Source organism: Chionomys nivalis, chromosome 16 (assembly GCF_950005125.1).
Source record: "Chionomys nivalis chromosome 16, mChiNiv1.1, whole genome shotgun sequence".
Taxonomy (NCBI): Eukaryota; Metazoa; Chordata; class Mammalia; order Rodentia; family Cricetidae; genus Chionomys; species Chionomys nivalis.
In genome coordinates, this window is record NC_080101.1 from 6,148,844 (window position 1) to 6,164,370 (window position 15,527).

General features: G+C 41.7%; 1 protein-coding gene across 1 annotated transcript in view; it reads left to right on the plus strand.

Moving 5' to 3' along the window:
- Positions 1-15,527, plus strand: part of Ints8 (integrator complex subunit 8) — a 50,463-nt gene that overhangs the window by 34,023 nt on the left and 913 nt on the right. The window contains exons 17-26 of the mRNA XM_057790336.1: positions 1,203-1,387; positions 2,532-2,565; positions 3,269-3,325; positions 3,422-3,483; positions 5,919-6,037; positions 7,826-7,929; positions 9,012-9,062; positions 12,629-12,702; positions 12,787-12,851; positions 13,546-13,589. Coding sequence (XP_057646319.1) covers positions 1,203-1,387; positions 2,532-2,565; positions 3,269-3,325; positions 3,422-3,483; positions 5,919-6,037; positions 7,826-7,929; positions 9,012-9,062; positions 12,629-12,702; positions 12,787-12,851; positions 13,546-13,589 — 795 coding nt within the window. The remainder of the gene's footprint in view (positions 1-1,202; positions 1,388-2,531; positions 2,566-3,268; positions 3,326-3,421; positions 3,484-5,918; positions 6,038-7,825; positions 7,930-9,011; positions 9,063-12,628; positions 12,703-12,786; positions 12,852-13,545; positions 13,590-15,527) is intronic.

A 15,527-nucleotide genomic window follows, 5' to 3' on the forward strand; every position in this document is an offset into this window, starting at 1 on the left:
TTTATCTTTCTCTATTTCTATATACCGTTTCTTTCTTTCTTATTCTGTATTTGGCTGTGTAGCTGGGTGGCTAGCCCCCGAAGTCCTCCTCCTTCCTCTCTCGTTCCCAGATCCTTTTTTCTCCCAGATTTCTCCTCATATTTATCCTGTCTGCCTTCCAGCCCCACCTATTCCTCTCTCCTGCCTCGCTGTTGGCCGTTCAGCGCTTTTATTAGACCATCAGGTGTTTTAGACAGGCACAGTAACACAGCTTCACAGAGTTAACCAAATGCAGCGTAAACAAAAGTCGCACAACTGAAGATAATATTCCCCGACAGGGCCTCTGCTTTCTTTGCCTTTTTTTTTTTTTTTTTTTTTTTTGGTTTTTCGAGACAGGGTTTCTCTGTGGTTTTGGAGCTTGTAGACCAGGCTGGCCTCGAACTCACAGAGATCCGCCTGCCTCTGCCTCCCGAGTGCTGGGATTAAAGACGTGCTCCACCACCGCCCGGCTCTTTGCCTTCTCTTTTGTTATAGGAATCCTGAAGTTCAGATGCAACATGTCAGCTTTTTGTTTTGAAACATCAGCTTTAGGGATCGCACTGGGGTTATCAGGTAGGGTCAGGCTGGCAACAAAAGTTTTTTTTCTTTTCCCCACTGGGCTATCTTGTTTGTTTTGGTTTTTTGAGGCAAGGTTTCTCTGTGTTCAGCCCTGGCTGTCCTGAAACTCGCAACTCGTAGACCAGGCTGGCCTTGAACTCACAGAGATCACCTGCTTTTGCCCACGGAGTGCTGGAATTAAAGGCGAGCGCCACCACATCCAGGCCCCATTGGACCATCTTATTGGCCTTGAATTTGATTTAAACTTGAACCCTCTCCTATTTGGGGCCCTTTTCTCTCTGACGTTCACTTTCAGTTCTATTCCTTATTCCAGAATTAGTCCTGCATCTTTGGGCCTTATGTTAATTTTAATTAGATCAACCACTTTCTGTATTTTAATTTTATCTTGACTGAGGCCTCAGTGAAGCATGTAAAAGGTGCTTTTCACCAAGTCTGACACCTGAGGTTGATCCCTGGTTCCCTTATGGTGGAAGACATTGTATTGGAATCTGAGCATAAATGTTTGAATGGTAGGTTCTAGTCATTCTTCCAATGTGCCCTTCTTACAAGATTGTTGTGTGAATTGGATTTTCTTTTATATATTTTTTTTGATTTTCACATTACAGCTTGGACATCTTTTAGCAGCCACCTGCAAAGAACTTCCAGGCCCTAAAGAGAGTAGGCGGACTGCAAAGGACCTTTGGGAAGTTGTTGTTCAGATCTGCAGTGTGTCTAACCAGCACAAGCGAGGAAGCGATGGCAGGGTTAGTCTAATAAAGCAGAGGGAGTCCACGCTGGGAATAATGTACCGGTATGTTTCTCTTGGTGATGTCTTTGCATTGCTTGTACTTGTTCAAGAACATCTTTATCCTATAAACTGTAAAGACAGATAATCTTGGGCTGTGATGCAGCTGCGTTAGTATTTCCTAATGTTCACAGGGCTGCGGGTTCATTTGTGCAAAACAAAATAAAACCCAAGATGTATAACTAATACATTATACATATACATATGTATAGGCACATGTATATATGTATAATAATCTGGTCTACAAGAGCTAGTTCCTGGACAGGCCCCAAAGCTATAGAGAAACCCTGTCTTGAAACACCCCCCACCCCCAAGAAAAAAAAAAGGCATTCTGGAGAGGAACACTCTGGAATGCGCCTTTAATCCCAGTACTTGGGAGACGGAAAAGAAGGTGGATCTCTCTTGTGTTCGAGGCCAATATGGTCTATATCGTGAGTTACAAGACAGCCAGAGCTACATAGTGAGATTCTATCTCAAAAACCAAAAAGGAAAACAAAAAAGAATTGTGGGCTGGTGAAATGCTCATTGTGTAAAGGCATTCCCCACCAAGCCTGATACCTTAAGTTCTGTGCTACCGTTAATTCTGCGGTGTTCCTTTTTGTTTAAGAAGACTGCCTGTCAGCAATTTATTTATTTATTTGCCTGCTTTGCTTGGGGATGGTTGCACGTGTGTGGAGGCCAGAGGACAACTGGACAAGTTGGTCTTTCCTGTTTTCTCATGTGTGCTCCAAGGATCCAGTTCGGGGCATCAGGCTCATCAGCAAGTGCCTTCACCCCTGGGCCATCTTGTCAGCCCCAGCAGTTTAGTTTCTTCTCTGTCACTTCAAAATCAGTAGTGTCTGCGGTTGGATAATATTGAGAGGCATTTGTGATTATGACAATGGGTTTGTCTTACACTTCTTTTTGGTTTTTTAAGACAGGGTTTCTCTGTGTAGCTTTGGCTGTCCTGGAACTCTCTCTGAATACCAGGCTGGCCTTGAACTGAAAAATCCACCTGCTTCTGCCTCCCCAAGTGCTGGGATTAAAGGCGTGCACCACTATGCCTGTCTAGACATACTGTTCTAACTAAGATGGGGAGTAAAGCATTACACAGTTATATTCTTTATGTTACTTTAATGTCTGATATTAATTATATATACTTTTTTTGTAGGAGTGAGCTACTTTCTTTTATCAAAAAATTACGGGTAAGTTTTTAATATAATTACTGAGTTTTATAAGATTTCCATATTCTGGTTGATCCCTAACGTGTTTGTCTGGAGTGATCTTTATTGAGCAAGGATAATCTGAATCAAAAAATGACGTTTGCTTGCTGGTTTTAATAAATATAGTGGTCCCTTTTTAAACTAAGTCTTAGGTTAGCTTTGGTGACATAACTTGGGTTTCATCTTTTAAATACCATTTTAAACAAATACATAGTTTAATTTTGGAAGTAGCTAGAAGTCTTGGAAAGATAGCAAAAGTCACATCAAAGGTACGCCGTGGGCGTACTCTGTCAGTGACTTAGTGTTTACTCAGGGGGTTGGGTTCAGTTTCCTAGCAATTCTCTCCCAAAAAGATAGGATAGTGATTTTAAGTCAGGGATATAAATGTGATGATTTCGGTGTATATTACATGCTGTGACTTTATTCTGAAACTGAAAGTGATTTTAGTATGCTGCACTGTGGATCCCAGATTCTCAACTTGGGCTGGGCCTTTAATCACATCACTTGGGAGGCAGAGGCAGGCGGATCTCTGTGAGTTTGAGGCCAGCCTGGTCTACAAGAGCAAGTTCCAAAACACTGAGAAACCCTGTCTTGAAGAAAACAAAAAGTACTTGTCTCTCAGATTGACAGGACACACGCACCAGCACACATACTTTTTTAATATTATTGTGTTTCTTTCCCATAGGAACCACTGGTTTTGACTATTATTTTATCACTCTTCGTGAAGCTTCACAATGTTCGGGTCAGTATCTTGTAATTTCAGTTAAAAATTATTTGAAAGATATTGTTACAAATCATACTGCTTAAAAAATAAAAAGCACGTTTTTCTTTCTAAAAGGAGGACATTGTGAATGATATCACAGCTGAACACATTTCTATTTGGCCATCTTCCATTCCTAAGTAAGTAGTATTCTATGCTTAGAATAAATTATACATGTAGAAATCTTCCTGTGTGGCATAGATACCCTGCGGGAAAGGCAACGAGAGTAAAGGATTCTACAGACATCTTTGTAGTTTTCTGCTGCTGTTGTTATTTTCCTCGTCATTATAAAAGTGATTTATTTCCTAGTTCCTTGTAGATCTTTTCTATTGCTATGATTTTATCATCGGTCTCCCAACCCCTTGTGGCTGTCATAGGACCAGCCCTCCATTCACCTTCCTTCCTGTGCATGGCTTTCTTGAGCTCTCAGTCCTGTCTCAGTCTCCCCAGTTACCGGTGTATGGCATCTTGGCAGTTGTGTGGCCTAGTTTTTGTCTCAGACTTCTGCCGTCCTCCTACGCTTACTATGTTCCCAACCTTATTTTTTAAAATCTTTCTGACATCTTTAAGGAAGAAAGGATTTGGTAGGTGGGGAGGAAGGTAGCACAGTGGATATGAAGAGTCTTCTGTCACACAGAGACTGAAGAGCAGGTCTGGAGTGTGCTATGCTCATCATTCTAGAGCACTGGGACCCAGGAGGATGGAGCTGATGGATGAGCTGGACTAAAGTCTCATGCAGTAGCCAACTTTCTCAGAGCATCAGACAGTTTGTACTCTGAGGGATAAGAGTCACAGAGTAAAGTGTCCCTGTCACAAGGCAAGCTGTGGCAGACAAGTCGTAAGTGGCAAAACACATGCTTTTCCGTAAAGCCCCATGAACAGAATAGCCTGTTGTGATGAATATTCTCAAGTACACTCACTCGGACCCCTACTCCTGGGAGGGCACAGAAGCTTAATCCAGGAACAGTTCCGTAGTTCCTGGGCCACAAGACTCTGTGTTGGTTTCTTTGTTTCCTCACAAGCACTTAGGAATCTCCTCAAACGACTGCATTCTTGGACTGTGTCTGGACAGTGCCGCGTGCCTGTTATCCCAGCACTCAGCAGGCTGAGACAGGAGGATGACCAAGCTTGAGGCCAGCTTGGGCTACCTAGTGAGGTCCCCCCACCCCTTCCCCCCAGAAAAATATGAGGGAGTGATGAGAGCAGCTGTGTCACATCCAGCAGTCTGGACAGTGTGTCTCCGTGACCTCTGTCCACTTACAAAGGAGCCCTGTGTTTTCTTACCCAAGTCATGTGCACCCCAGCACCCAGGCTGCAGATTGTACTGTGGATGTTTCTGATCTTATACACAATTTGCTATACGATATAGCATTCCAAGAATCAGACAATTATGTATCCTGCTTCTTTGTCTTGAATGGTACTGGGAATTGAACTCAGAACCAATGCTAGGCAGACATCCGTCACCTGAGCTACATTCGCAGACCCTAGTTTTGTCTTTTTAACTGGCTTTAGTGAGTAAATCTGTCACCTCTGTGGGTTACATTCAGACTGTCACAGTCAATTTCCAGCTCATGTTCATAAGAAGCAAGCATGGTTTGTACTGGAGCCCTGAAGCATGCCTCTTTGTGCACTAGGTATGTGACTGTGAGCAACTTGCTTTTTTTTTTTCCTGAATTCTTTATTGCTAAAATGGGTATAGTATTTACCCTTGAAATGTGAGAGTTAATAAGTTAGTACAGGCTTAATTGCTGTACTTTTTTGGTCATACTTTAATGTAAGTTGACTCTGAAAAAAGAAAAGATATGAACAGAAAATATATTTTGCCTGATCAGGAGTTCTTATGGATTCCTAAGATGGTGGCACTGGATTAAGCGTTACTGTTTAACACTGCTTATCACATAAACAGGATTCTTTGACCTGTTAACATTTTATAGATTTAGCAAAATAACATAAGTCAGTTTAATTGCTTTAGTTGTGAGTGTAGAGCTGGTTGTCTGCTGACAGTGCTGCCAGTCTTCTTCGTGCTGGTGTAGCCGTGAGCCATGATGAAAGGTAACCACTCCTCAGGCACGGGATTGCTCTGCCACATCCTCTTGTAGAGGGCAGCAGCCTCTGAGCCTGAGACCTGGGTCCCTTTTCACTGGCTTCTAGGAAAGAGGAGCAAGGGACTGCTTTCCTGGGTGCTGGCTTGGCTGTATGCAGGCCAGAGCATTTGGCCTTTTCCTACTGCTGTGTTTGACTGCATTGCCGTGTAAATCACTGAATGCGTATTTGCCTCCATAAACTGCAACCTCATTACGGCCAGTGAAACACCCAATGCAGAGCACACTCTTGGGAGAAATCCTGGGTAGACTTCAGGTCACATAACAGTGTTTGTTAATATTCCAGCCGTTGGTTTTTGTGATTTCTCTAAGGCAGAATTTTGTTGTAGCTGTAAGTAATGCTAAATGGAGGTAAAGGCTGTGTCATAGTGTGCCTATTTACATTCTGACTGCGTCTTTGTTTTTTAATCAATGTATGTGTGGAATTTAAAAGACTTCGAAAATAGAGATTAATATGTGATACTTTTTTTCAGCCTCCAGTCTGTGGATTTTGAAGCTGTGGCAATCACAGTGAAAGAGCTAGTTCGATATACACTCAGTATAAATCCAAACAATCATGCTTGGCTTATCATTCAAGCAGATATTTATTTTGGTAAGTGAGAAATTCATTGCTTTATGCTTTGTTTGTGCCAGGTCCTCTGGAAGAGGACGCTGCACTCTTTCCTAACCTCTGAGCCATCTCCTGAGGTCTCGCAATGTCAGCGAGGTGTGTTTGTAAAATTGCTGCCTAAAACCTTACCCTGGGCCGAGAAGGATGGTGGAGTGGGTAAAGGTGCTTCCTACCAAGCCTGATGACCTGAGTCCAATATCCAGGGCCCATATGGACTGCATATGTGCTAGGGTGCACACACACCCAAATAAATAATATAAATAAGTGTAAAAATTATAACTACATGTGGTTCCTCATCCTTTTAATCTCAGTACAAGAAATAATAAAATAAAATTAAAACTTTCATGTATCCAATAATTTTTGTTCCCCCCCCCCCCCCCAGACAGGGTTTGTCTGTAGCTTTGGAACCCGGCCTGGAACTAGCTCTTGAACTCACAGAGATCTGCCTGCCTCTGCCTCCCAAGTGCTGGGTTTAAAGGCATGTGCCACCACCACCCAGCATTGGGTCTTGTTGTAAGGGTTGAGATATGGTCTTTTGTAGCCTGTTTTGACCTGGGATTCACGACTTGGCTGAGGATTGCCTTAAACTTCTCTCATGATGCCTCCACTTCTCAAGTGCTTGGATTGTAGTTGTGCACCACAATAGTCAGCTGCTGCTTGTTTTTAACACTTATTTTCACCCTAGCTGTCCAAAGAATACATTGCCAAGCCCAGATGTCTGATTGCACACTGGATATGTAGATTCTAAGATACATTCAAAAATTAGGATATATTTCTAGTCTGGATATATGGGAAATAAAAATCTCCATTATAATAAATCTTGTAGTTATCAGGTCATGGTGGTGGTGTGCACCTTTAATCCCAGCACTCAGGAGGCAGAGCCAGTGGATCTCTGAGTTCAAGTCCAGTCTGGTCTACAGAAAGAGTTCCAAGATAGCCAGGGCTACATAGAGAAATCTTGTCTTGAAAACTAAAACTATATATTCTGTACTGTTCTGCTCGCATGTCTGCCTGCAAGCCAGGAGAGGGCACCAGATCTTATTCAGATTGTGTTGTGAGCCACCATGTGGTTACTGGGAATTGAACTCAGGATTTTAACCAGTGCTCTTAACCTCTGAGCCATCTCTCCAGCCCCCTTTACTATAAATTTAATGAGAAATCTGAGCTCGATTTTGTCTAATCAGTCTTAGGATGAAAATAATTTATTGTATCATTTTGAAAAGTCTTTCTGGTTTTTTATTATTTTTTTTTTAATATATAAAGGCAGTTTTTCACAATGTTATTCTGAATAAAAGTGTTATCATTCCTTAGCCAGATGCAAAGTTTTACCATTTTTAAAAATAACATTTGTGTGCCAGGTGGTGATGGTGCACACCTTTAATCCCAGCATTTGGGAGGCAGAGGCAGGTGGATCTCTGTGAGTTCAAGGCCAGCCTGATGTACAGAGGTAATTCCAGGACAGCCAGGACTGATGCACAGAGAAACTCTGTCTCAAAAAACCATTAAAAAAAAACCTAACCCCTCCAAAAAACATTTTATGTGTGTGTACATGGCATACATGTAGAGTTCAGATAACAATTGTGGAAGTCACTTCTCCTTTCTACCATGTGGTCCCAAGGGTCAAATTCGACTTGTCAGGCTTGGTGGCAGCATCCTTTACTTGCTGAGCCATCTTGCTGGCCGCAGAATTTTATCTTTAACTTGTTTGAATCTGTTTCTACTCTTATGTTTTATTGGCAAGTCACTCTTTGCTCCTGCTTCCTGTTATAGCAACAAATCAGCATTCGGCAGCTCTTCACTATTACCTGCAGGCTGGAGCTGTGTGCTCTGACTTCTTTAACAAGGCTGTGCCTCCTGATGTCTATACAGATCAAGTAAGTTGTTTTGTGGGCTTGCTTGCTTCTTGCCTAACTTCAGTGTAGAACTTCGCTGTTGCTGTGTATGTGATGAGAACACTCAGGTTGATGGCTTAGACCCTAGTGCTCCCCATTTGTTTGGTTTTGGTCCTTTGGAGGTAGTATTGATATATAGTTCATATTAGCCAGGAACTTCTAGTGTTCCACCTGCTTCAGCGTCCCCAGGGCTAGGATTACAGGCATGTGCCACCATGCCCAGCTTGTGTCTCCTTTTCAGGGACAGTATCTACAATGTTTGTGGCATTGCCTTTCATGGTTACCTCTTTGAATAGATAAGAACACCTGAAGTCAGGAATCAGCTGTTATGCATACTTATAAACCAAGTCTGAGTAATACATATATCTTTAAAAAGCAAACAAAAATCTCTAAAACCCACTCTTTATTGTTGCTGTTTGTTTCTGAGACAGGGTCTCTGTGTAGCCCTGGCTGCTCTGAAATCCACTCTGTTGACCAGGCTGGCCCCAAACTCAGAGATCTGCCTGCCTCTGCTGCCTTCGTGCTGAGATTAGAGGTGTACACCGCTATGCATGGTCTGTGAATCTGTTCTTTCTAGATTTTTTTTAGTGTACATTGTAGTACCGTTGTGATCTCTCCAGTGTTAGTGTCTCACCCAGGACTCCTGTGTGCCACTCAAGAGCTATACTATTGAGCTACATCTGTAGCTCCAAGACAAGCCAACTCCTCCCCATGCTGTCCGTTAGTGCTCTAGATGCACTCGTCTTGCCGACATACTCTGCCCTCCATCTCTAACTCAAACTACATTATATTTTGCTCTTTTAATATATTTTGCTATTATATCTGATTAGACCACTAGTTTAACAATGAAAATTTTCAGTATTTAACAAGTCTTAAAAGTACTATTTTAAAATTTTTTATAGCATTGTAAACTAGTGAAAGTGAATGGGAAGCCCTGAGTTCTACACAGCTACTGTCCTCTCTTAGACTTCCTGCTCCTCTGCTGTTGACATCTTGTTCCGGACTGGCACATGTATTGCAGTCAGTGCCAGCTAATTTTTAAATGCTCGTTGTCTCTTTTGTAGGTGATAAAGCGAATGATAAAGTGCTGCTCCCTGCTGAATTGTCACACACAGGTTAGTTTGTGATGCTGTGACATTAGCTGCTATTCACGTGTTTATATGTAAATGCATGCTGGGAAGTAGATTTTATTTTGTATCAGAATGGCTGTCAGTAGCTTAGCATTTTCTTAGTAGTTATAGAACTGAACTAGATGCAGGTAGGAATTTGTAAGCATTGACCATTAAACTTTACTGCAGAAGAAGCACTTTATGCTTTATTTATGATGAGATATGTGTATTAGCCATTGGCAGTCAGCCACGGTTGTGGAAGAATTAGAATCCTTATGCTGCTAGGAACTTGAAAAGGTGCAGCTTTGGCAAACTATTTGGCAATTCCACTTCTATTTAAATACCCAAGAGAATTAGAAAAGGTTGTACTTGAATGTCCATAGCAGCAACATTCACCAGAGCCAAAAAAATAAAGAAAAAAACATCCTAGTGTCCATTAACTAATGTATGGTTAAGCAAAGTGTGATGTATCTGTACTTCAAAATCCTGCAGCTATATAAAGGAATGAATTACAGATGTAACACAGCATGGATTAACTGACAAACTGCTAAGTGAAAGACAGGGCTTATATAGATTCTGATTCCACTTGTAAGAATGCTCATAATAGGCACCTCACTGCTTATCAGAGGCTTGATGGAAGAGAATGGGGAGTTCCTGTACTGGACTTTGACTCTCTTTAATATGCTTTAGAACTAATGGGGATGGTTATACAATTTTGTAAAGATATTAGAAATCTGTGGGTGTTTTGTTTTTTGAGACAGGGTTTCTCTATGTCTTGATGTCCTGGAATTCACTTTATACGTCAGACTGAGATCCACTTGCTTTGTCTCCTAAGTACAAGGATGAAAGGTGTTCGCCAACTCCACTGGCCTTTTGTTTGTTTTGGGTTTTTGTTTATTTGTTGAGATAAGGATTCTTATGTACCTTTGACTGTCCTGTGTTTTATTTTTTAAAAAGATAAAATTTTACGGCATATGAACTAATATAAATAGTTTCTACTTTTTTTTTTTGAGACAGGATTTCTCTGTGTGGCCTTAGCTGTCCTGAAACTCACTGTGTAGACCAGACAGAGACCCGTCTGCCTCTGCCCCTCAAGTGCTGGGACTAAAGACATGCGCCACCACGCCCAGCTTTCAATGTTTTAAAAGACTTATTTATACATAATAAGTATAATGTTCTTCCTGCATGTCTGCCTGCAGGCCAGAAGAGGGCACCAGATCTCATTATAGACAGTTGTAAGCCACCATGTGAATTGAACTCAGGACCTCTGGAAGAGCAGCCAGTGCTCCTAACCTCATTGCCATCTCTCTAGCCCCTCAGTTTTTATTTCTAATCTCTGCTTTTTCTAATACTGGAGATGAACCCTGATGTAGTAGGAGCTGCGGGCCTGCTTTTCATCCTGCCCGGTTCCTGTATGGTTAGCTTTATACCCGAAATAACAACACACGCATTGTATTCTTTTAAACACTGCTTGACCCATTTCTGTTCATATGTGTAGCACCCAAGGTGCGCTTACCGGGAAGATTCTAGCCTACGTCCATCCTGGGTTGGAGTTTCATCGCGTCTGCTCTGGAGAGGAGTCTGTCTCTCAGAGGAGCTGCCCTGCATCTGAGCTCACTTCCTCTTCCTCCCAGCATTCTATTCTGTTTACTCCACCCACCTATGTTTTAACCTATGAGGGCCAAGCAGTTTCTTTATTACTTAACCAATGAAATCAACAGATTGATATGACACTCCCACATCACTTCCCCTTTTTCTGTTTAAATAAAAAAAGGAAGGCTTTAACTTTAACATAGCAAAATTACATATGACAAAACAGTTATATCTATTTTATCTTTTATCATAACAATGGAAAACTATAACTATCTATTCTTCAACTCCATCAAAGATGCCAGAAGAATACAATATTACCTAAGCAAACAAAAAGTAAGCAAACAAAGCCAAAGGAGCTGTCTGTCCGTCAACACGGGAATGGACGGTGAAAGTCTGGTACATATAGACTGACTCCATCTCTAGCTCTAAAGAAAAATAAAGTCACAAAGTTTGCAGGAAAATGGATCAATTTAGAATGTATATAATTGAGGTTGCCCAGTCTCAAACAAAAACAAACAAGCATGCAGTCAGCTTTTATCAATACCTTTTAAGTGTTTCGTAGCAGGACCTCTTAAAAGAGCTGCAAGGTTTTGCAGCTAAGGCTGAGTCAGGAAGCCTCTCTTACATGAGAGTGCTTGCTTGCTTCTAGCAAGCAGAGCAGACCCAAGAAATTGCTGCTACCAAGAAAACATGCTTTACTCTATTCTTTCCCAAGTTTTCTCAGGCTTTCTGTAGATTCAGTGCCCCATGTCTGGGCGCCATCTGTAGTAGGAGCTGTGGGCCTCTTCCCACAGCCCGGCTCATGGCTGCCTGGCTAGCTTATGCCCCAAAATAACGACACACAAACGGTATTCTTTTAAACACTGCTTGGCCCATTAGCTCTAGCCCTTACTGGCTAATTCTCATATCCCGATCAACCCATTTCTAATAATCTGTGTAGCATCAATCTTACCAGGAAAGATTCAGCATGTCTGACTTGGCGGCTTGCTTCATCGCTTCTGGCTCTGAGAGGAGCTGCCCTGCATCTCAGCTCACTTCCTCTTCCTCCCAGCATTCTATTCTGTCTACTCCACCCACCTATGGGATGGCCTATCAAATGGGTCAAGCAGTTTCTTTATTTTTAACCAATGACCTTCCTCCATCACCCTGATCAATACAAATTCTACCAAGTGTTGTAATACTGACCCAACACTCTCAGTTCCAAGATAAGCACTCAGACCTATCTGCGTGATTGAACTAGATGCATTCTGTGTTTAGAGACTGGTGGCCTTTTCCATGTCTGCCAGTTCTTAAGGGCATAGCTCCATGTAGTCCTTGAGTGCCAGGATGTTTGCTTCTTGTCAGCCTCCTTCTTCAGCTCATTTTTCAAATGAAGAGAGATCTAAAACTCTGTGATTTAGGTTACTGATGACCTAGCTTGTGGTTCAGATAGATGCAAAAATCTTGCGTAAAGGTTTTTGAAACAAAAATTAAATGGGATCCACAAATATGAGCTGACTTTCTTTATCCAGCATGATTTCAAGTATTCTAAAGAATATATTTACGGGGCTGAATTATTGACTTGTCGTCTAAGGACAGTGAAGTTCTTCTCTTCCAGAGGATCTGGGCTCATGTCCCAGTACCACATGTCAGCTCACAGCTGTCTGTTACTCCAGGTCTGAGGGATCTTGTTTAAGACTGGGTTTTTCTGTCCTGCAACTCACTCTGTAGACCAGGCTGACCTTAAACTCAGAGATCTATTTGCCTCTGCCTTGCAAGTGCTGGGATTAAAGACCTGCACCACCACCACCGCCTGGCAGTTCTGGGGGATCTTACGTAGTCTTCTGGCCTCTGCAGGCCCCAGGCACACATATGGTGCTTAGATGAACATGAAGACAAAACACCCACCACATAGAATAAGATAAATGTGAAAAAAATAAAAATTATTCTCCCAAACCAGGAAGGGTCACGTTACCCTTTTCAAAAATTTGTTTCCATAGGTGGCAATTTTATGTCAATTCCTCAGAGAAATTGACTACAAGACAGCTTTCAAGTCATTGCAGGAACAAAACAGGTATGGATTTGTGTGTGTGTGTGTGTGTTTTTAAAACATGGTGCTGAATCTTTTTGGCATAAGTAATGAGATTCTGTTTTGCAGCCATGACGCTATGGACTCCTACTATGACTACATTTGGGACGTCACCATCTTGGAGTACTTGACCTGTATCCTTCTATCAGTGAATGTGAATTTATAGCAGTTCATGTCTGTAATTAAAGTATTTTGCCAGGGGTTAGGTAGCACACACTCCCAACACTCAAGAGGCAGGAGGATCTCTGTGAGTTCAAGGCCAGCCAGGGCTACACAGAGGAACCTTGACTTGAAATACCAAAAAAAAAAAAAAAAAAAAAGAAAAAGAAAAGAAAGAGGAAAAGTATCTTATGGAACATATTTTCCAAGCTAAAATAAAAACAGTTCAGAATTTTAAAAATATATTACATATATGATTGTGTGTGCATATATTTTTTTAAAAACATTTATTTATTTATTATGTATACAATATTCTGTCTGTGTGTATGCCTTCAGGCCAGAAGAGGGCAGAAAACCCCATTACAGATGGTTGTGAGCCACCATGTGGTTGCTGGGAACTGAACTCAGGACCTTTGGAAGAGCAGGCAATGCTCTTAACCTCTGAGCCATCTCTCCAGCCCCCTGTGTGCATATTCTGCAGTGTGAATATCACACACTCAACACTGAAGACAGCCTTGAAGTTGGTTTTCTTTTGCCAAGAGTCTTGGGGTTGAGCTCCCATCATCAGATTTGACAGCAAATGATGAACCACCTCACCAGCCTTAAAGAGAGTCAAGATCCTATCATGATATAACAATCAGTTTTATTATTCTTAACTGACATGCTTAGATCTTCATCATAAAAGAGGAGAAACCGATAAAAGACAGATTGCTGTAAGTTGCCTTCCCCATTCTACAGTGATGTTGTTTTCAGAATATTAATTTAGATTTGTACCATTGAGCAAAGATTGTTTGCCCATTTACTGCCAGAATTTAGTTATCATTATCTACTTGTAATGTTACTTGACTTTAAACTATTAGAGCATTGTATTTACCTGTTGTAAATATTCAAGTGAGTTTTCATCTCACTGGATCCTTATAATGACTTACTGGTTTAAGTTTTTCCCTTTGTTAACGTCAATACACATATCCCTACTATTGTTCAAACATGTTAAGAAGACTACTTCTCTGGGACCTTTGGTGTTTTCTTATCTGGGAGCATTCAGGTTCCTCAGGTCTCTGCCTTGCTATTTTAGTGGTTAGCCTTCCCTGAACATCTTCTAGACTAGCATGCCTCCCACCACCTTCCTACTCTTATTCTCGTTCTCTCTGCAACATCTGTGAAGCCTTGTTCATAGATAACTAGAATGGTGCCCAACAATTACTGAACAAGTACTTTAAATTTTACTTGTATCTTTTTTTTTTTTTTTTAACATTTCTGTGTATGTTTGGCTGTATTTTAATGGTCAGAGAACAACTTACATTAGTCTATTCTCTCTTAGTATCTGAGTGTCAAAGATTGAAACTCAGGATATCAGGTCTGGCAGCAAGCTTTTACCCACTGAACATCTTGCTAGCTGTCTTAGGGTTTCTATTGCAGTGAAGATCCACCATGACCACGGGAGCTCTTATAAAGAAAACATTTAATTGGGACTGGCCTACAGTTTGCCTACTTGACTGAATGCTGTACCTTCGTCCATCTACTAATGCTGTACATACATTGTGTTTGTAGTGTTTAAGTGTGGCCACACTTGTGCTATGGGGCACAAGAGGTGGTCAGAAGATAACCTTGGGTGTTGATCCTTGCCAGAAGGTAGAAACTTTGAGACAGGCTCTTTTGTTCATTGCTGGGTACATTAGACAGTGGGTCTGAAGGGTTCTGGGAATTGGCTTGACTTCCCATCTCTTCACAGAGCATGCTAGAATTACAGATGTGTCTCCCCAGTGCATGTGTGTGATGTGTACCACAGCATACATATAGAATTCAGAAGGCAGTTTTTGGGAAACTAGTTCTACCATGGCATCATCAGGCTTGCATGGCAAGTACTTTTCCCAGTGATCCAGCTTGCTTCTGTTCTCCCATTTACCTGGGGTTGGAAAGCAATATTCTTAGTAGTCCCTTGGTATTTTTATACTGCATCATTAAAAAACATTTGAGTATATCATTTCTCCCTCCTTTTCCTCTCTCTAAACCCTCTCATATACCCTTTCTTTCTCTCAAATTCATGGCTTTTAAAAAGTAATTGTTACATGCATGTATGTGTGTGTATATACACAATAATAAACAGGTGGGGACTCTTCCCTGGTCTGGCCATTTCTCCCACTCTTGGAATTGAGGCCTTGTAAGCTGTGCCCTGTCCACTTTAGTTAGCATGTGTAGTATCCTTGTTCAGCTCATTTTGTCAGGGTTTATAGGCTTCTAACACATCTAGGAGACACAATCTCACAGCAAACTCCCTTACCCTCTGGTTCGGAAAATCTTAAGACCCCTCTTCCGAAATGATTCCTGAGTCTTCCGTGTGGGAGTTACTTTGTAGATATATCTGTTGTGACTGGGTTTTCTGTAATGGTCTCTGTCTGGTGCAGAGTAGTCTTTGATGAGTATAAGGACAATAAAGTGGTTGGGGACTCTTTCAAGATCCATGGCTTTAGTAGCCTTGGGAGTTGGACAGGCTTCCAGTACGAGGCATGGTTTCCTTCCTGCTGAGTAGACCTTAGGTCCGATTAGAGAGCTGTCGGTTACCACTTAAGGTTGAGTGACACTACTGCACCCTTGGGGATACTGTGCCATGCTGGTTGTGGTTCACAGGAAGCACAGCTAAGTAGGACTGT